The following is a 21,907-nucleotide window of genomic DNA, read 5'->3' on the forward strand; positions in this document are numbered from 1 at the left end:
TTACATTGATGGTATCTTTTTAAGCAATTATACATTTCTGTCTGATTTATAAAAGGTGCGAGAATGCATTATTAATTTATGAAGTTATTAAAGTAGCCAGTTGTAACATAAATGACTAAATGTGAAAATTAGTGTAAAAATAATCACAGCAAAAAAGTATTTATAACTTAATTTAGCTGCACTGCTACTTTGTAAGGAGAAATAACAACAAAATAATTCCTGTGAAATGATGCAATACTTGAGACTATTCCTTCAGTTTCTGAATTGTGGTGGTGGTGGTGTGTGTGATTGGAAGATGTACAGATGATCTCAGTGAATGCCTGTATTTGCACACCCACATATATGTGCGCACAAATATGCCAGCTCTGATTTCTAATGTCACTGTACCTCAGTTACTTATTTCTCTACATAATAAGGAGTTTGAAACTGGGGCCACTGCCAGCTCAAAGACTGGAGTTTGGATGCGGATGAGAGACCGAGAGAGCGAAAGAGAAACAGAGAATTTTAAACTGACTTTTACTAGTCACTTAAGAAGAAAGCAAACTTTCAAATCTTGCTTTTGAAAATACGAAGGAAACAAAGTTCTGACTCATACTTACTAAAATATATACCCTTTGCTTAATGAACACTTTAAAATAATTCTCATAAGGTGTCTTGTTACCGTATGAGTTCACTTGGTTCCCAAGACTCTGATTCTTTTTTAGTAATAAAATTAATATTCAAGAAATAATAACACGGAGCCATCTCAAAAATTCCTTCAACATTTGCCTTATTCCTTTATAGTCACTAGAGGGTAGAAGAACATCATTTCTCACCATAGGACAAAGCCCAGCTCTCACTCTCCCATATTAAGAGTTTCTGTAACCACCCAAAGCAGTAAAGTTTCCCAGAATGCTTTGGTGAAGCCTGGCAAAGCAGTATTTTCTCGTTTATTGATTCTGCTGCTGCACTAAAACACTGGTACTGTACATCAATAACCATCTTTAGTTAGGGAGCTTTGGTCTGTGGAAGAGCACTGGCAGTTTGTGGAAGCACATAAAGGCTAGAAAGAAAGATTGTGAGCTTGGGGAATATTGGAGTCTAGGGAGGACAGGAGAGGTTGTGGAAGAATGGCCAAACGAATGAGGGGGAATAGAAAAAATGTTGACGGCCTGGATAAAGTTATCAAAAATATGAAGGAAGCGGAAGATCCTGGAGAGCAGTATTTATATGTATACTTCCGAGTTGTGTCTTAGAACTGAGCTGTTTGTCTTTTTTTGCTTTTTTCCCATCATAGTAGTTTCTCGAATTTGACTTCAGTGCACTGGGCTCAGGGATATAATACACGCCCATCCCAAGTATACGTGTTTAATAAAATCCTAGATAAATAAAGTTCACTTTATTAATTTTTGAAAGCTACTTATGCTCTTATTCAAGGCGTGCAATTGATATTTTGCTGGGAAATTTCAATTATGTTGACTTTTTGCTTCTGAGAATGTAGAGTTTAAAAGAGAAAAGTCAGGTAGTGTCTAATTTGGCTTATGGAAATGAGTCACATAGAGACTTTATAGATACTTGATTAACAATCTGTAAAAGTAGTTAAAATACCCTGGTTGGCCTATCTTTTGTTATTTTTAAATTATAGGGTTCTATTTTAGGATTTCCACCTTGTATTTAATATTATGTAATAATTTAACATAAAGAAGATTACTTAGCTCTGAGTATTAAAAATTTTACTAGTCCTAAGTAATGTATTACCTAAAAATATCATTAGCTTTTTCACCTGAATCTTTTTCTTATAATAACTTTATTCAGATAATTGCTTCTTAATGCCATAAATCTATAATTTTGCATCATCCAAAAGGTTCCTGAATGGCCTTTGTAGATTCTTTTTTTCAACTGTTTTCTTACTATTTGGCCCTGGATTTCAATATAGTAAATACAATGAGATTGCCTTTAAAAATGGGCATTTAAATAAGAATTGGGAATTTCATTTAATAGGGTTGAATTAGACAACTAGTTCTCTTTATGTATTTACTATATACAGTCTTTGGTGTGACCAGATTTGTTTCCAAGCCTATTTCCCTTTTTTCTAATTTGTGTAACAATTCAAGAGCTTAAAAATATTAACAGTGGTTATTTACCTTATATCAAATAGTCTAATATAAAGACAAAAAAGCAATGATAAAAAATGGCTTTGACAAATTACTGATTGTGTTCAGAAACTGCACATATTCTGTCTCTGTCACACACATACACACACACACACACACACACACACACACTCTCCCCACACCCCCCACACCCCCCACACCCCCTGCTATTATTTGGGTGTGTATAGGTGTTATGTCTGACTACAATGGCTATTTAGTTATGGATTATCTTTACTTTAGATGAATTTTCACCGAGATAAGTACATACTCTTACATAGCCTCTCTTTTGACCCTCTGTTGTATGTATTAATATGTCTGCTGTCTAAAGTAAGAAACATGACTTATGCTAGTGTAATTTTTTTTTCTGTATGAAATTAATTGACTAGTAGTGCCAATTGTTGGCCTGTTTGGTTTTATATTCTTTTATTTTGGTTCCTCTCTGTTATTGCAAAGGCTGACCTCTGCAAGATACATTCTCTAGGCACTCCTATCAGTTGGCCTCCACCTGGCTATGTACACTGAGAGGACAGTCACGGCATTTGGAGGGAATCAATCTCCCTTCCCCTCTCCCTCTCCATCCCCCTTCCCTCTCTCCCTCTCCATCCCCCTCCCCCCTTCCGCTCCATCGTCCTCTCCCTCTCCATCCCCCTCCTCCCTCTCCCTCTCCATCCCCCTCCCCCTTCCCTCTCCATCCCTCTCTCCCTCTCCCTCCCCCCTTCCGCTCCATCCTCCTCTCCCTCTCCATCCCCCTCCTCCCTGTCCCTCTCCATCCCCCTCCCCTTTCTCCCTCTCTGTCTCCCTCTCCCTCTCCGTCTACCCCTTCCCCCTCTCCCATTTCCCTCTTCCCCCTCCGTCTCATCCCTGTCCCCCTCCATCCCCCTCCCCCGTCCCCTCTCCCCCCTTCCCTCTCCCCCTCTTCCCTCTCCCCTTTCCCCTTCCCCTCTCCCCCTCCCTCTCTCCCCCTTTGCTCACTCCCACCTCCTTCTCCCCCTTTCCCCTCCCCCTGCTCCTCTTCCCCCTCCCCCTCCTCCTCTTCCCCCTCCCCCTCCTCCTCTTCCCCCTCCCCCTCCTCCTCTTCCCCCTCCCCCTCCTCCTCTTCCCCCTCCCCCTCCTCCTCTTCCCCCTCCCCCTCCTCCTCTTCCCCCTCCCCCTCCTTCTCTTCCCCCTCCCCCTCCTTCTCTTCCCCCTCCCCCTCCTCCTCTTCCCCCTCCCCCTCCTCCTCTTCCCCCTCCCTCTCTGTCCCCCTCCCCGTCCCCTTTTCCCTTCCCCCACTTGCCTTCCCTTCCCCCACTCCCCTTCCTCATCTCCCCCTCACCATCTCCCGCTCCCCCTCTTCCCTTCCCCTTCCCCTCCCCTCTCTCCCCCCTCCCCTCCATTTCTCTCCTCTCCTTTCTCTCTTCTCTCCTTTCTCTCTCCTCTCTCTCTGTCTCCCTCTCTCTCAAATGAACTGCTCTGTGACCAGAGCCTAGGTGAGAACCAGGAGAAGTTTTTTGATTGTCTGTAGTCATATATCTTTGGGTTGAAAAGGAGCTATTCAAAGATGCTACCTCTCTCATCTTCTAGGTAAATGCCCTCTCTCACTGTACCACTTTCTCTAATTGAACTCACATGTCTTATCTGTGTCAGCCCAGGAAGTAGTACAAGTAAAACCCTCTTGCAGGAGGAAATATGGTCCATTTGAGGAATTAAAAGAAGTGCGTTGTACCTGGAATTATTCCCAAATTAATAAAGTGTTTTTTTTATTTTTTTATTTTTTTATTTTTTTTTTTTGAGATGGAGTCTCGCTCTGTCACCCAGGCTGGAGTGCACAGGTGCAATCTTGGCTCACTGCAAGCTCTGCCTCCCGGGTCCACGCCATCCTCCTGCCTCAGCCTCCCGAGTAGCTGGGACTACAGGCGCCCGCCACCACGCCCGGCTAATTTTTTGTATTTTTAGTAGAGACAGGGTTTCACCGTGTTAGCCAGGATGGTCTCGCTCTCCTGACCTCGTGATCTGCCCGCCTCGGCCTTCCAAAGTGCTGGGATTGCAGGCGTGAGCCACCATGCCCGGCAATAAAGTGTTTTTTGTTTGCTGTACTGTTTTTTTGTTTTCATACATTCTTAACTGAATTCAAATGCCCACTCCTAGTAACACCTTTTACCTTTTTATTTTCTTGGTTAAACTCAAAGGATTGGAGAATTGCATACTCAAAACAGCCACATTTATCTGTGTGCTTATTATACACCTACGTCTATCTGCTTGTCTGTTTTCCATCTATGATCTAATTTAGCTCATCAATCTAATTTATCTACCTGTCTCTGTCATCTATCTCTATTTTATCTATCAATCAGTCAATCTAAATGTGACACTGCACTGACCCACTGCTGAATGTCTTAACCCTGATCCTTCTGATGCCTTATTATGAAGTCTAGGTCAGTATTAACCTGGACAGAATGACTTCTAGAGGCTTTCCTCCTTCCTGGAAGCTGTAGCCTTGTTTAGGTGAAGTTATCAATTTATCAGAACTTTCAAAGCTTGTATGTACTCCATACCAGAGGGACAGAAGGACTGTCTTCCTTAACATCTCATCAAATCTCTCCTCTCAGTGATGCTTGACTCAGTTTTGCCCCAAAACCTCTCACTGAGCACATACTCTTGTGGTAGAACCTATCCTTGGATACAAGGTGGATTAGACTTAGTCATCAGAATTGATGAGCAGGTAGGAGAAATGAGAAGTAGTGATGGAGGTATTTAAAGGGTGCAATGAGACCATTATCCTGGCCTTTCAGGTAGGTGGAGTGGGTTGGACGCTGGTCTCTGTGTTGGGCTCAGGGAAGCCCTCAGATAAAAAAAGACTGGAGGCTGAGGCGGGTGGATCACGAGGTCAGGAGATTGAGACCATCCTGATTAATATGGTGAAACCCTGTCTCTACTAAAAATACAAAAAATTAGCCGGGCGTGGTGGCGGAGTGCCTGTAGTCCCAGCCACTCTGGAGGCTGAGGCAGGAGAATGGTGTGAACCCAGGAGGCGGAGATTGCAGTGAGCCGAGATCGCAGCACTGCACTCCAGCCTGGGCAACACAGCAGGACTCCGTCTCAAAAAAAAAAAAAAAAGACTAAGAATGAATCTCATCAATTGAGAAAGAGGATGAAATGAATGGAAACATTTCAGGATAAAATAATGTGGCATATGGTAAGATCTCCAAACTATTTATTGTAGGGCTCTAAACGGCTTGCTTTTCAGTGTGTCCCCTGGACCAGCCACAGCTAGTAATGGTTAGAAATCCAACTTCCTGGCTCCCATCTTAGATTTCTTCAATCAGAAACTCTGGAAATGAGGCGCAGCCATCCTTGAACAAGCCCTCCAGGTGACTGTCAAGCGCCTTCAAGTTTGAGAAGCCCTGGGAAGGACTAGAGTATAAAGAAGGATGCTGGGAATTGTAGGAGAAAAAGCAGGAGATGTAAGGAAGGGCAGGCCTTGGAGGCCATGGCTCTGGCTCCTAACCATAAGGTTGTGGAGGTAGGCTGGGATTAATGTGAGGCAAGAGAGGTGCTCTGGGTGCAAAACATAAAAGGGCGTCCGGGGCCGGCCACGGTGGCTCATGCCTGTAATCCCAGCACTTTGGGAGGCTGAGTCAGGTGGATCAATTGAGGTCAGGAGTTCGAGACCAGCCTGGCCAACATGGTGAAACTCTGTCTCTACTAAAAATACAAAAAAATACTCCTGTAGTCCAAGCTACTTGGGAGGCTGAGGCAGGAGAATTGCTTGAACCTGGGAGGCAGAGGTCACAGTGAGCCGAGATCACGCCACTGCACCCCAGCCTGAGTGACAGAGAGAGACTCCGTCTCAAAATAAAATAAAAGGCATCCAGGCTGATGCAGCAGCCCTGCACTTGCAGAACGTGGAGCATGAGCCATGTACCTCACTGCTTCACACTACTCCCAGCCCTGGATGGGGGTGCTTATAAAGTATTTTCAGTAAGAAATATGGAACAATAGAGAAGTGAAGGCTAGCAGGATTATACAAGTAAATCAAGAAATACAAGACGATTAATACTATTGCACATGAGCCCAACATTTAACTTGAGCTTTCTACAGGTCAGGGCAAAAAGAAAATCTTGTTGAATCGCATGGCCTTTGTTGTTGTGTTGTTTTGTCTCTTCTTTTTTTTTTTTTTTTTTAAAATAGTAGGAAATGCATTAGAAGCATTTCGCTGGTCCTAAAATCTGAGAGTCACTGGGTATGTGCAGTCTTTAACTATTTTTTAAAATCTTCTCTTAATCTAATTTTTATTTTTAAGTACAAAAATTGAGTGACAATTTTATCTTATAATTTAAAAATATTAAATTTAATGCAAAGCTTTATAGCTAATGTATTTGTACACAGATTATTCATATCTCTGGAACTGATACCATTTTTATCTATAAGTATAAATTGCAACTTCTGTGGACTTTTACATGTGGGAAATTTAAAAGGTTTTCTTTATATTCTCATGCAAGGATTTCTGTATAGTTCTAGGAGAATTTATGGGTCCAGTATCCTCTTCAGATGATAGAGAGGAGCTGCAGAGAAGAATTTTCCCTGGGAGCCTGTTCCATAGATGTATGGATCTTCTCATGTCGTGCAATAAAAGCTGTTGACAAGGAACAGTAGTTTTACGTGTTGAAAAAGCTTGAAAGGAATATTTCAGTGAAACATTTTATGGGCTCAATGTTTTCTCTTTAGTTTTCAAAGCAGTGGTCAACATAGTTGGAATCTGACTTTACTACTCATTTTTCTTACGAAGTTGATTTTTTAAATGCATTTGTTTCCATTGACTACTTACTTTCCCATAATGACTTAGGAAAAACAATTAATGAGAGTCAAAATGGGATTTATTGGCACCACGGGAACACCGATATGTTTGTCCTTCTGTCTCTGAGACTATGTATGGAGTACCAGTACATTATTTGGCACCTGGCAGGTATGCTCTGGTTAGTGCCTTTTCTTACTGCTCTCTTTATTGGTTGGCTGATTGGTATTTTGTTATATGCAAGAGAGTATTTTGGAGAATTATCCCGTGGGTATTGCTTGGCATGGTCAGTTCTGGAGTGCCACCTTAGTTGAATGTAATCTTGCTTTTGATGGCAGTAGGCTGTGGCTCCAGCTCCTGACTTCATGCCCTCCTTTTAGGATTTCTTTCCTCTTGACCTCTGCCACTCTTCCCGGCCTGGGACAGATAAGAGGCACCACCTGGCCTGGGACAGATAAGAGGCACCAAGCTGACCTGTTCATCCTCCCTCAGTTTCCTTTGCAGCCATGCCAAGGAAAAGGGATACTGGGATTCACATCACTATCTCCCCAGCATGTCCCCAGGCCCAAACATCAAATAATGCATGCCACCAAACTGTAGTCCATTTCGTGTATTCCAGCAATGACGGTACATTCACTGTTTTTAGAGTCTAGTCCTAGATCAGAAACTTATGAGGATTCCCTACCTGTTTGAATCCACTGGGTATAATTTTAGTCCCACTCCAAAGTTTCTCCCCTTCCTGCCTCGTGATGGTCTTGAACGAGAAGTAAATTAGTGTTTTCAAAGCTCTTTTACTACAGAAGTTAATATGTTTCTAAGTGGCACAGCACACCTTGTTTTCACTGTTAATAACTAGCCGGTGTGCCTTAAATGGAAGTCATCTTTTCTGTTTTAGAAGAATGGGTGGGGATTTGGTGAGGTAGGGGCTGAGAAAGACAGAGCAGATGAATGAATCAACATAGGAATAGCGAAAGGTCTGATCCTTTGGGAGGAAGGAGAAAAATAACAAAACCCTGATGTACTGTATTGTATCCATTATGTCTGCTGAGAAATTAGGGTCAGGGCCCCGAAACTTTTCACTATCTCTTGGCATCTGTTTCAGTTCAGGTGGGGTGGCTTTCCCCTGTGATGGGTCATTTCCTTCTCTCCTTTCACATTCCAGGCTACATTAAGATGACAAATTTCACGTATAGGTTCGGGCACAGGCATGAAAACCTAAGCTATTCAGCTGAGTGAGTGCAGATGAGTTGATTTATTGTGAGGGAAAAAAGGGGTGTTTGAAGAGCACAAAAGACTTTTGCGAGCCCAGCTCTGCAAGAAAGCACACGTTAGATGGCCCAGGCCCTACCCGGAACCCCAGACTCCCTGGTCTGAGGCCTCATCAAGCCTATCAAGTATGGAAGAGAAATGTTAAAGTAATTCAGAGACTTCTTTAAAGTACACACACCTCCTCCAGAATGTGTGCATCACAGATGAAACTTTATTTGAGAAATAACCTTATAGTGGTTTGCAGAAATATTTGGGGTGTAATAAGTAGAATAAAGGTCTTGTGTTCTTTTCTATCTGTGAACTCTGCAATAAATACTTCTCCTGCTCTCCCTTTAGGAGGGGGAAGAAAAAATCTTGGACAGCAGAGAGCAAGTCCATCAGATCAAACATGACTGCGTTAAATACTAAAATGTTCAAAGTCCGACTGAGATAGATAAAAGCTTTGATGGAAAGTGGATATTTCCCAGGGACATTACAAGCAATAATCCAGATGTTATGGTGTAATGCAACGAGTGTCCGTGGATAGATCAGGAGCTCCAGCCAAGTCGCGCCTGATACAGTCCTCAGTCTTGCCCTCCCATGCTGTTCCGCCATATGGAACCGATCTCTAGGCCCCCTTAATAACCAGCTTTGGATTCCATTTTCACAGAGCTCATAGAGCTAAGTGGAGCTGTTTTATGGACAAGTTAGATAGAAGCCTTTCCAAGATAAACATCCAATTTGAAATTAGGACATACCAAGCTGCAAAATTATTTTAGGGCATATTTCATGGAAGTGCTGCCATTTTTCTTAAGCAATTGCCAGACTGTAGGATGCCCTTTGATCCTTTGTGGACATGACTCCCTTCTTTATAAAAAGGATTTTGAAATAGTTGCAGTGTTTAGGGAGGAATATATCTGTCGGAACTTTGAAGCATGGCCGTGGGACAGGTCATGCTTTAGCTTGTTGGCAAGTCAAACTTTAAGAAGAAAGAAAGCAAAAGGAGGAATTGCAGCAGGATATGTGAATCAAAATCTCATTTTTGTTTTAAAGGTAGAAGTTTTTAGCCCATGTACCTAATAAGCTAGAAAAATGTATTCAGTATATCGATATCTATATAAACATCTATAGATATATGTGCATATATGCAGATACATCTATTTATATATTGTGATGGTGTGTGTTTATGACCAACACAAAAATCACTTAATTTTAGCTGTTTCATAAACCTTTATTGAGTGTGTTATATCTGGAATATATTATTTGTATATATAATAACAATGATAATGATCATATTCCAGATGGAACATATTCAATAATAAAGGTTTATGAAATAGTTAAAATATTCCTATACATATATTCCCATATATATATATGAAGTAAGAAGGAATTACTCATATTCACCAGAGAAGAGGATAGTTCTTTCTTTTTAAAATTCTTTCGTCATTTGCCACTTCTGTTCTATCTCAGCACCTGCAAAACCTATGTGTGTGTGTGTGTGTGTGTGTCTGTGTGTTTTGAGAGAAAAGTCACATGGATATTGATATGGTTAGACTTTGTGTCCCCACCCAAATCTCATCTTGAATTGTAATCCCCATAATCCCCACTTGTCAAGGGAAAGACCAGGTGGAAGCAACTGAATTATGGGGGTGGTTTCCCCCAGGCTGTTCTCATGATAGCGAGTTCTCATGAGAGCTGATGGCTTTATAAGGGGATCTTTCCACTTCACTCGGCACTTCTCCTTCCTGCTGCCTTGTGAAGAAGGTGCCTTGCTTCCCCTTCACCTTCCACTGTGATTAAGTTTCCTGAGGCCTCCCCAGCCACGCTGCACTGAGTCAATTAAACCTCTTTCCTTTATAAATTACCCACCAGGCAGTTCTTTATAGCAGTGTGATAATGGACTAATACAGATAGGAAGTTTGGGAATATGTGTTTTCTTGAATGTATTTTGTTTAAGATTGTCCTAAATGATCAAAATACCTAGTGTGGCATTGTTGCATCATTTATTAAGGGTGGTGGAGTGGCCTGGGTTCGATGAGGTAAGCTGGGCTGTAATGACTGTGGTACTGACATACCATTTGTTGTGATAAATTGTGACTAACTGGTGTCCAAGCAAATTGGTGTCTAAATGATCTGGAAGATATAGCCAGAGATGACAGGAATGAATATATAGTGTTAGAAATTCATTGCTTGACGATGATGCTCAGCACCATTTACATTCTTCAGCCCATTTATTTCTCCTTCAATAAAGAAGTCTATGCTTGTGTTATTTCACTTATTGAACGGACAACGCAAATGAACTCTGCTAACTAAATGCAGCATGTGGATCATGTGGGGATCCCGACTCAGACAAACTAGCCATAGAAAGGCATGGTTGAGACCACCAGGGAAATGTGAATATGCACTGTGTATTTAATATGCTAGACAACTTATGGTTAACGCCATTGAGTGTGATCATAGCAGGATTGTTATGTAAAAACAAATATGGATTTTGCTTGAAGATATTTCAACCAGAAAAGAATGAAGGCATAGGTAAAATAAGATTTGCCAGACAGTGAATCTGGTAATTAAGTACATGGAGATTTATTATACTCTTCTCCTTACCTTTGTGTATATTTGAAAATTTACATAGTGGAAATTAAAAAATGAAGTGTGACTACTCTATTTACAACTTATAACAGGACATTTGCCTTTTTCCTCCAAGGTATGTACGAGTGTGAGTAATATAATTTAGCAAAGGAAATAAGAGTTAAGTTATTGAACCCCTCCTGGGTCCCAGGTGCAGTGAGATGTTCTTTATACACCCTCTTCCCTCCCACCCCCACCCTAGGTCTGCAAAGCTCATTTGGCCAGCTAGGCCACTGAAGGCTCTATTTGGAGTAGTGAATCTGACGTGGTATAGGGCTTTTGGTACTACCCCAAGGAATAAAGAGAAGTGGAGACAGATCCAAATGTGAAGGATAAATTCAAAGTCATTATTTCTGAATGCCCAGAGATATTTTGCTTCCTTGCAAAGTAATGCCTTGTTCTTGTATAACATCTCTGTTGCCCAGAATGTCTTTCCTCCTCTCACACTATTAAAATAGCTAAAGGCCCAGTCGAAGGAGTCCCACCAAAGAGTGCATCTGGGTGGGGGTACCGGCTAGTGCCAAGTCAAAGTGTTGCATATACTCATCCTTCACTATATTATTACCACTCCAAAGCTTGAGAAGGAAGTCACATAACTGTGACAGCAGGTTTGCAAAACCAATGAAAAATAACAGTTTTCACCAGGCAGGGAGGAATTTTTTTTTATCATCAAATACTGAAAGTTGGAATTCCTATGATCACCAAAGTCACTCTCAGGAATTAGAAGCAAGTTTACATGTCATCTTTATTTTTTGCTTTAGTCCTCTTTGATACGCAACTTACGGCTCTCTGAGTCCTTGAAAAAGAACCAACTCTGGAATGGGATTATAAGTATAACTTTGTTGGAAGGGAAGAATGTCTCAGGAGGAAGCATGACAGAGATGTTTGTCCAGTTAAAACTGGGAGATCAGAGGTATAAAAGTAAGGTAAGTTCCATCTTTTCTATAAGGAGAAAAGTATCTTTAAAATAAAAAAAAATTAAAAATCGTTTCCCACTTTAAATTTTACAAAAGTAGAAGTAATTTATGTTTAGCCCTCCTAACTATATTAAGGGGCAGAAAACAAAATTAATTGTATAGATGCATTCAATTAATGTGGGTATTGTTTTAATTGCTTAGTATAGTTAATTTAGTAACTCAGAGCTAGAGAAACCTTATTAAATCATAGATTTGAATGTGTGACTTATTTTCAATTTGAAAATAGGCAAACTATGTTTCATAGAATGCAGGGAAAGGGTAAGTAAAAGTTTTCAAAATGCTACAAAAATAGAATAGCATAATATGTGATATTTGGGTTAAAATATGTGAGATAATTAAAAGTATTTGCTTTCTCTTGCTTGCTAGTCTTCACACCAAAAATAGTATCTAGTGCTGCTGTTTTTTGCTGGGATTAAAAATAATAAACTATCAAAAGTATGAAAAGTGATTTGTTTTAAACAAACATAATGGCATTTTAACTGTCTTTAAAAATAATTCATCTTATTCTGCTGATCCAAATTCCATTTAATTTTTAATCTTAGTAATTTGGTGTGGATTTTATTTCAAAAACTATAGTCCCCAAACCATGATAATTAATTAGTTTTACATAAGTGTCAGACAGGAATATTTCCTATGTTTTATGGATTGAAGGAGCTCTGGGGTACTTGAAAGTTAAATCACTTGCCAAAAGCCACACAGGAAAAAAAATCAGTGGAAGATTTTGAAAATATAACTGAGGATATTTCTAGCATCGAGGATGCAGCAGATACAGACAAGTTGGAAAATGATTTAGGGAGGCAAGAGGTTGTGCATACTGCACAATTTTCAGTACAGAATCAAATATTAGATGTCATTTACTCTAGCACAAAGTAGGGAATTGAAGCTCATGTTGAAGAATAGTTTATAAAAAATGTGAAAATTGAGGGCTTGTTAAGACAGAAGTATGCAGATAATTATTTTAAGCAGGTAATTTCAGGCTTTGCCTCACAGTGAGGGTATCCAGGATAACCATATCTCTCTACTAAGATTCTTTTCGCTTGCCAGGGTCAGGCTAAGGATTTATGGAAAAATTATTCCTCACTAAGCACACTTAGCCCTTTGGACTAAGGTGAAGTGTAGAATTAGTTCAGTATCTGCTACATTCACCCTTGGGGAATACTGCATTTAATTTGTGGTCTAACAGGGTTTTTCTTGTATTTTTTTTTCTCCCTGGTTTCTAAATTCTGTGATGCAATATGTTAAGCCTGATGTGAAAAACAGCTGAAATGATTTTACATGACATTGGCTACAGCCGAGGTCTGAGTTCTGTATGTTTTTCTGATGCAAGAATAGTTGGTATGGGGATTTAATACCTGACACTGCACCCCTAGAGCCTAATACTCTGGGACCAACATTCTTGCTCACTTTGTATTCACGTATTTAATCTCTATATAAAGGAAACAAAAATGAAAATCCTGCCAATGAACCAAACGTAGAAGCAGTTTGAATCACTTTTGAAGAACACAGAAACACTTGTGGAGTTTTCAAGTCACTCTCGTTAATTTTTAGGTTTGGCTGCAGTGGAATTTCCTAGTCTTTCTCCAATCCTAGTAACTGGATTCACTAACTTTGGATTTAAAAATAGGTGGCAATATACAAGTCATGGGTTTCTCATTTAATGCAGCTGACAGATGTTAATTAAGACCCTAAACTGTTAATTTATATAGTTGGTAAGCTAGCATTGAATGGATATGCCAACAAAACTGTTATTTGCATTCAGTTAAGCAATTAGTGTGATGTCCTATAAGAGAGACAATTGTAAGATGTCTGTTGATATATGTCCACTGTGTATGTGTGTGTATATATCATTTATGGTTTCTTGTGAGGTAACAGTATTCTTTGTAACTTAGTGGATAAATTATTGGATCTGGGGGGCAGCTAAGATACTAGTAGTGTTTTGCCAGTTCTTGAACCCACCAAGTCCCTTTCATTCTAAAAAAGGAAGTTTACCTTTATAAGGGGTGAGGTCCGTCATCTTGACCCCCTGCAGTTTAATGATGAAATTAATGTGTAGCTTCTGTAGCAATGAATGACATTTTAAGAAAATAAATATTATAACTGCATGTTTTCTAGACACTGTGTAAGAGTGCAAATCCGCAGTGGCAGGAACAGTTTGACTTTCACTACTTCTCTGACAGGATGGGCATTTTGGACATTGAAGTGTGGGGAAAGGACAACAAAAAGCATGAGGAACGTCTGGGCACGTGAGTCCCCTCTGCTTTCCAGTGGTGGGAGCATGTTTCTGCATGGGGCTGGTTCTGAGAGGTGATCTTTATCTGTTAGGGCTGAGGGCACTACCTTGCATCCCCCACCCCAGAGTGCCATCAGTGAGCTGGATGGCCAATCCTAACTGGGGGAAAGTTTGCTTTTCATTTTTGTTTGTTTAATTGGGAAATGTCATTCAGTATTGATTAAAATAGTGTGTGTAAGGAATTATCTAAATAAAGTTAAGCTGCCATCTCAGACCATTCAAAACATTTTATATAAATTTCCAATATACCCTATAATTTTGGTTTTGCTACCTAGTGAAACGTTATATAATTTAGTAAAGGTCTAAGGCTAGGTGTTCCCATGATGGAAACATTTCACTGTCCTTGATGTACTTTATAGCACACCAAGGAATGGAGTTTGAGGCCAAATCTATTTTATTTTATTTCTTTACTTTTGGACCCTCTCAACTGAGACACTCACATGTGTAATGAACAATAATATCAATATTATTGCTTCTTCCTAGGGTCGTAGTGAAAAATACAATGAAATGAGGCAGCATAGGTGCTGTAACCCACATACAGTAAGCAAAAAGGAGATGCTGGCAGAATCACAGATCATCTCTGAGCTTCAGAAAAGCCATTTGAGTTACTGGTGTCAGGCTCATTCTATAGATGATGAAATGGAGCTTCAGAAGTTTACACATTCGCTTTGGACTTAGTCATGAGCTCAAGAGTCAGGATTTTGTGTTTTCAGAGACCAAGTAGTTTTCTCCATCAAATCACTTGCCTTGTGTTCATTCTGTATACATATTATTTGTATGCAGATCTTAAATTTAGAACACAGATGTTGAAAGGGATCCCAAACACTATGGGGTGTCTTTTTTGAAGCTGGATCTTGGGTTCAGGGAGATGCCTTAAGGTCACCCCTTGAGGAATGGGAGGGCCTCCTTGCACCTCTCCTCTGTGGCCAGAGCATCTCAGCTTTTGCCTGTGCTCTATATTGGGATTCCATTTGAAGAAAGGGTTTTGTTGCTGAAAACTAAAGATTAAAAACCACTTATCTAGTAAAAAAACCCTTCATTTTACAGACAAGGAAATGCGGAGGCCCAAGGAGGTGAAATTTTTTTTCATCAGTAAGGTGTTTAGAGGCATAAACAGGTTGAGACCCAGCTAACCCAATACCTGTGCAGAGCTTTTTCTCAGTAAAATGCTTAGCACAGTGTTTGACTGCTTGTTGTCATTGCCTCATCCCACCTCAGAATCCTGAGATAGATGCGTGAGGAGTTCAGTACCTATGGAATGTTGCTCCGGTGTCTCTCAATATGGGTACCCTGTTGCATGGGACTGTCTGGCATGTTGCAGGATGTTTAGCAAACCTGGTTCTCACCTACCTGATACCAGTAACTTTCCTTGATTATTGTGTGGAAAACACACAAGCATATGTATGCACACACATGCACACACAGCATCCCTTTGTTTCATCACACGTGTCCAAACACCCCTAGGGGACCAGCACTGTCCCACTTAAGACCTCTCACCTCACCCTCCACATCTCTGGTTGAATTACTTTGCACCATCTGCACATCCCCAATTCTATGCTTGTCTGTTGGATTGCAATCATTTCTTCTCTAGCCATCTCTCAGCCAGGTTTGCATTTAGGAGAAAACCCACTTCCTGTGGTCCTGTGGTCCTGTGGCCCAGTCTTCTACAGACATGGCCTGTCGGATGACTTCTGTGACCTTGTCTCTCACTTCTCCACCTACACAGGGTAACTGAGATAGCTCAGGCTCAGGTACTTCTCAGTGTCTCTGACGTTGTCACTGCTGTGATATACCAGGACCCTGCCAATACGGATGGTAGTAGGATTTGAAATTTTGTGCTAGCCTAAAGAGCAAAGATCAATTACACAAATTCAGAGAACTCTGTGTCGCAAAGTGTTATCCAAACAGTGGGAACAGGGGCCTCCTGTGATGAATGGCCAGCGTGTTGTTTTAGTAGGTGCAAAGAATAATGCCCCTGCATTTCACAAGTCATTGTGCTGTCATGCTTCCTTCACATAATAGGAAACGCTTTTCCAAATGAGTGTTGGGTTGCTTCACAGAGACAAAAAAAGTAATTTAAGATGTCTCTTGTAATCCATGTTTTGTCATTTGGGTGTTCATTTATTATTTTAGCTATTTCCTGTTTATAACCGAGACATATACCTGTTTCGGTGGTCATTTTGTTCTTCCTCTTTATGAAATTTAAAGAATTTTTTTTTTTGGTATCCTTTTCCTTTTTCCTCTCCTGTAGTACAAAAGATAACAAAAGTATCTCTTGGGAGCTGGTGCTACTGCTTTACCCTGCCTCGAGCTTGCGGGTGGGGGAAATCTACGATAAAATATTGACTGCTTCTCAGACTGAAAGATTGTGCTAGCATATGTACATCACTGACATGCTACTTATGGTTCCTTCTTCCTGGCTATTGTTTAAATAGTTCAAGTTTTTTGTTTTTTTTTTAACACATTTTCTTTTCTTTGTGATCTTCATTCTAAGGCCTAGCTATTTTCCAACTGTTGGGAAAAACCTTTTTGCATCAGGAGGCTCTCTGCTGGTGCAAATGTAACGTAACTCTCCTCTCCAAAGCCTGTCTCATGCTTTGTTTTTGGATAAAACCTTGATATTCATAATTGAACATTACAGTTACAAATCTAGATGGACTCTTTGGGGAAATTCTCATCAGGGAAGCTGTGTAGGCAGTTCAGTGGGAGGGAAGGAACATCAGCTCTGGGGTCACACATCCTGAGCTTGCTGATAATCACACTGTATGCTAACCGTGGGACTTGGACAGTGGATTCCCTGTGGAGTCTGACTCTGTATCTGTATAATGGGCTCACTGGCCAACTGGCAGGGTCCTCATGGCTAAGAGTAACAACATCTCCTTGACACTGTTTATTCCCTTGCGCACTCCGATGGTAGGTATTACTTATTATTAATTTTGAGATTTTTCTGCATGTAAACTGTAGGTACTCACACTTTGGCAACTCAAATTATGCAATTTAAGAAAATAAGATATGACTAGTAAAATTCAATGTATTTTTTTCCTCCAAAACAGCATAGAATTTTTTGATTTTTTTGGTAAAAGTGAGCAGTGACCATTGTCAAGGACATGGTAGGAGGGACATCCATTGATGGAACGGTTGGGCAGTGTAGGTCAGCCTGAACAATACTGAAGTTTTATAACCATGTATGATAAGGCTGGGGTAGTGGTTGCTTATTTGTAGAGAAATCACATTGGCAGTGGTAGGTTGTTAGCTTGGTGATGGTTAAAACACGGACCTGCCCAGTAGGCCCCTCCTCCAGGCTCTCCTGAGTCATGTGGAACTTGCTGACTTCCCCTTTTTCCATAGTCCACCTACCTGCAGATTCCCCCTGAGCCACAAGTAACTCCTAAAAACACTGGGGTTGGTGAGATGAAGGTGCTCGGGTAAGATCAGTCATCCCCTGAAACTGTGTTGCCTACCGACTTTCAGTGTTTGTTCGTGGGCAAAACAAGCAAAAAAGCATCTGATCTTAGATAGGAACAGTGAGCTTTTAGGGAAGAGTAAGACATAAAGCTAAGTTTAACTGGCTCCAACTTGTAAACAAAATGTCAAGAGTATGAATATAGAGTAATATAGATTATTCCATTTGGAGCCATTTCGAAGTAATCATACCAATTTCTTAAAGTATATTTTATATTTCAAGGGGATTCTACAGATTAACTCATTATAGAATTTTCTAGACTTAATTTAGTTTGGAAAGATTGAGAATGGAAACCCACAAGCCCATTTGGACTAGCCCGCCTCAGAGTCCCTCCTCAGTCCCAGATGGTGCTGTATAAAGCGGCTCTGATGTTCTACCAGTTTATTAGCGGCTCTGAGGCAGTGAAAAATCTGGGCTGGAGTATTTCTCTGGACAAATTGCACCCCATGTCGTTGATCTGCTTTTACAGCCAGGCTTGACACATTCACTATTTTCCTCCTGTTCCCTGGCTTCCTTAGCCTCTGAGATTTATAGCTTTTAAAACTCTAGCACTCTTTTCTGCCCCTTGCCTTTAAGTTAAAAGCTGACCAGTCTGTAATATAAAACATAGAATTATGGTAATGAATAAGAGGTTAAAAGCTATCATGGCAAGTAAAACTTGAGCAGGTTTGTCTGACTGATATGGTAAAATTATGTGTTGAATTAAAACATTAAAATGCTGTGGGATTAATGGAGAAAGACAAGAATGGGAGGTCAGAAACAATGCTAAATCAGCACATTAATTGCCTGTGGGCTAGAGAGGGTGGCTTTAATATATGCCTTTTGCAGGAAAGGGAAAAAAAAGTAATTTAGTCTGTTTTCTTCAGGTGAGTAGAACAACGGCATTTTAAATCTAAGAGGCACCTAGTAAATACATTTATTTCAATTCCTTTCCTACATAGGGGAAGAAACAGAGGCTGCAAAAGATTTAGTTAGTTCAAGAAAAAACACTATAATTTGGAGTTTTTGACTATGAGTTTTGTTACGGCGCTGACAGTCATTGTTTTGTGCATTCAATGTATTCAAATCTAGAGCACATTGTATGTTGGGCAGAAGGCACAGTACTTGAGGATTCAGTGGACAGTGATACAGAAAAGGCTGCTGTCCTTGGGCACTGATGAGTCTTGGGCTACTACAAGTAAGCAGGCAGTGGCAGTAGGTGGAATGAGGACTGCAGGTCCTGGCACCATGGATACCAATTTGGGCTTAGAATGGAAGAGGAGGCTTCCTTGAAGAACAGCGGTCTAAGCTGAGACTTGTAGGAATAGTGGTAATTAACAAGCAGACAGGAAGAAGAGCTTTCCAGGAAGACAGCAAAACATAGGCAAAGGTCTGGAGAGGAGAGAGAGCACATTCCCTCCGAGAACCTTGATGGAGTGGAAAAATCAGTGGTGTCACATGATAAGACTAGAGACGAGGGCAGGGATGAAGGCACAAAGCCACTGGATTCCATGTCTTGCAGATGAGCAATGGGAGTTCCTTCCTAGATACCAACACAGCAGTGACTTGGCTATTTTGATTTCCATCGTGTAAATCTTGTTGTTGCAGTGGAGCTCCTATTGATTACATTTTTAAAAAGCTGATGTTGGAATAAAAATTTCCTGGTCACCTAAGGGCTCGGTGTGTTGCACCTTCTGAATGACTGTCCAAAGACATTTAGTCCCCTTGTGTGTGAAGTCATATGTGATGCCACCAGAACAGACCTAATTGGTTCATGCTCATTAAATGAATTCCTTATATAGATGCCCTGAGTGTGTGTTTTCCATATTGTTTCTATCAGACAGAAGAGAGCAATTTTCATAGGTTTTATTGCTTTATCCATTTTTATTAATTTGGATATTTTGACCAGTGTTTCTTGAGCTGTTGTGAGTTAAAAAAAATTTACATTAAAAAAAAAAGATGTGTAATTCACCACCACTAAATTGCAAGTATTTCTGTAGTTCAGGGGTCAGCAAACCAGGGCTTGTAGGTGAAATCCATATGGCTGCCCGTTTTTGTAAATAAAGGTTTTTTTTGGGGAAAAAAACCTTCATTTGTTTACATTGTCTGTTACTGCTTTTATGGTACAACGGCTGATTTTAGTAGTTGCTACAGAAAACTTATGGCCCACAAACCAAAAATATTTAATTATTAGCCCCTCACACCTGCCCATAACAGGGAAAGGCTAATCCTGTACCCTACCAATAAGACGTAGCCAAAGAGAGGACAGAAAAGAGCAAGATTTTACTGGTCTTCAGCAGTGAGTAGAAAGACATAAGAGCACAACCAAATTATTTAGTATTTTTGCAGAGAAGAATCCATCACACTAATGAAAAAGAAGTCTAGATTCTTCTTTTGAGATTTTTCGTATTGCAGATGTCTTTGATTAATGTATTATAGAATGTTTACGTCTTAAAGACTTTAGATTTTAGTCCATTTGTCTTTGAACCTAAGAAAAAAACACAAAAATCCATTTTGGTCATTTGATATTTCTCTTTTGGGAGGTTGGATGAGTATTATGGTTAACAGTATTTGCAATTTGAGGGAAAAAGTCTTTTTTGTTAAAAAAAAATTCTGCCGCTTTTCTGATAATGCAGTAACCTCTTACTAGGTTGGGGTTAATGAAAATAATTCTCCCAGTCTCTGGCTAATGTCCAGAGCTTCTGGTTCTCCTTCAAACTTTATGACAAAACTGGAGCAGTGTGAGCTGGAGTTGAAATAGGTTAAATATGAGGCCTGAAGAAGGTTTTGTATGAAATACGTTTTTTCTGTCTCCCGTCTTTCCTCCTTCTTCCAGAATGTGGAAATAAATGGGGACACCAGGTGGGTAGAAGAGTTACAGAATGTTTATAAAAGGTCATCATTAAAGGGGGGCTACTATGGTAGCTTTAAATTAATTCCTAACATACTGGTTCGTGTGGTGGGTCAGGACCTCTAAGAGGCTGGGTCATAACCCATGTCCAGAAAGACTAAGTTTTAATTTTGATTGACATGATGCTAATATCATGATGCTAATATGTCAGTTTAACTTGTTCCTTCTAGTCACTGAGAAAGTACAAGTAAATATTTGGCTGGATTCCCTCGTTAGTTATCAAAGACTGTAAAATCCATTAAGCTGATGCCTGAATCTTCAACCTGTTGCTCATAGGACTCTAATATCTAAACTACAAATGGCTGTTTTTCATGAAAGTATTCATTCTAGTGAAGGGACTAATGTTTTTGTAATAATGTAAGTGTAAAACATTCACAGTGGACAGCACTGTGTGAAAAGCTTGTGAAAATGTGTAATTTTGAGAAGAAACCCAATATTTACTTTGCATTTCATCTGGTATGTGGTTCAGCTTTTACTTAAAATTGACAAACTGCTCTGTTCCAATAAGTTGAGCACTTAAACAGTCGCTAGGAAAATTTTCACAGTTATTCGAATTATGGTAATACTGCTCACAGCGTTATTAGATTACTCTAGAATTAATATCAGGTTCATTTTGAATTATCCAAGAAAAATTTTATTAGAGCTTACTTATATATTATTTTTGACCCTCAAACATTATTAGCTGTCAGAGCACTTGTATCTAAATAAATTTTGGCTGCTCAAAGAACCAACAAAACCACCATCCCAAAGGCAAACTTTTAAAGAACAAAAATAAATTGCCATTATTAATGGTATTAAAAAGAATGTGCCATCAATAGGCTATTGTTAATTTGTTACAGTGTGACTAGCAGAGAAAATTTCTAGAAATTTGGATTATTTACTTTTCCATAAGAAGGAGCTTTATTAAATGAAAGTGTATATAACAGTGTAAAATAATGCTTAGCAAAGTATTCCGAAGTAGAAATATTACTGCAATATTGGTTAAGAATTTGTGGAGACCTACTTTTCTAGAAATAAATGGTTTAAGGCAATAGACCTTTCTTTCCAAGCAAATTTGATTTCCCACTTACATCACGCTTATGAAATAAAAATATTTATTAACCTATTTTTTTTGTAGATAGTAATGCAGTTTAACTTTAAAAGTTTCCCTATTGATACAGAAAAATTGTTTTGATTCAAATCAGAGGATTATTTAAAAATACATTTTTTTGTAATTTGTCTCCCATAGAAATATTTGATGAATTTATTACATGCAAAAGCTCTAATGGCCACTCCCTCCTGTAACTGGGGTCACTTTGATAAATAGGAAATAAATGCCCACTTAAGTTAATTATATGGACACATATTGGTATGTAAAATGTTTTAAAATCTTGTAATAAAGTCTAGTAGAGTCTTTTAATGTCATATTTATTTGGAAAAGTGATTGCTAGCTTTCTCTCAAATTTCTTAAAGTAGAAGTTTTCATCCACATAGCCATGTGGCTCAAAATTGCCATTGCTTTATATAGT

The 21,907-nt window shown here is 39.7% G+C and overlaps 1 protein-coding gene across 5 annotated transcripts in view; it reads left to right on the forward strand.

Moving 5' to 3' along the window:
• MCTP2 (multiple C2 and transmembrane domain containing 2) overlaps window positions 1-21,907 on the forward strand; it is a 257,190-nt gene that overhangs the window by 112,646 nt on the left and 122,637 nt on the right. For all 5 annotated transcript variants that reach the window (XM_054451318.2, XM_054451314.2, XM_063652994.1 and 2 more), the window contains exons 9-10: window positions 11,541-11,705; window positions 13,869-13,999. In XM_054451318.2, coding sequence (XP_054307293.1) covers window positions 11,541-11,705; window positions 13,869-13,999 — 296 coding nt within the window. The remainder of the gene's footprint in view (window positions 1-11,540; window positions 11,706-13,868; window positions 14,000-21,907) is intronic.

Source organism: Pongo pygmaeus, chromosome 16, assembly GCF_028885625.2.
Source record: "Pongo pygmaeus isolate AG05252 chromosome 16, NHGRI_mPonPyg2-v2.0_pri, whole genome shotgun sequence".
Classification (NCBI taxonomy): Eukaryota; Metazoa; Chordata; class Mammalia; order Primates; family Hominidae; genus Pongo; species Pongo pygmaeus.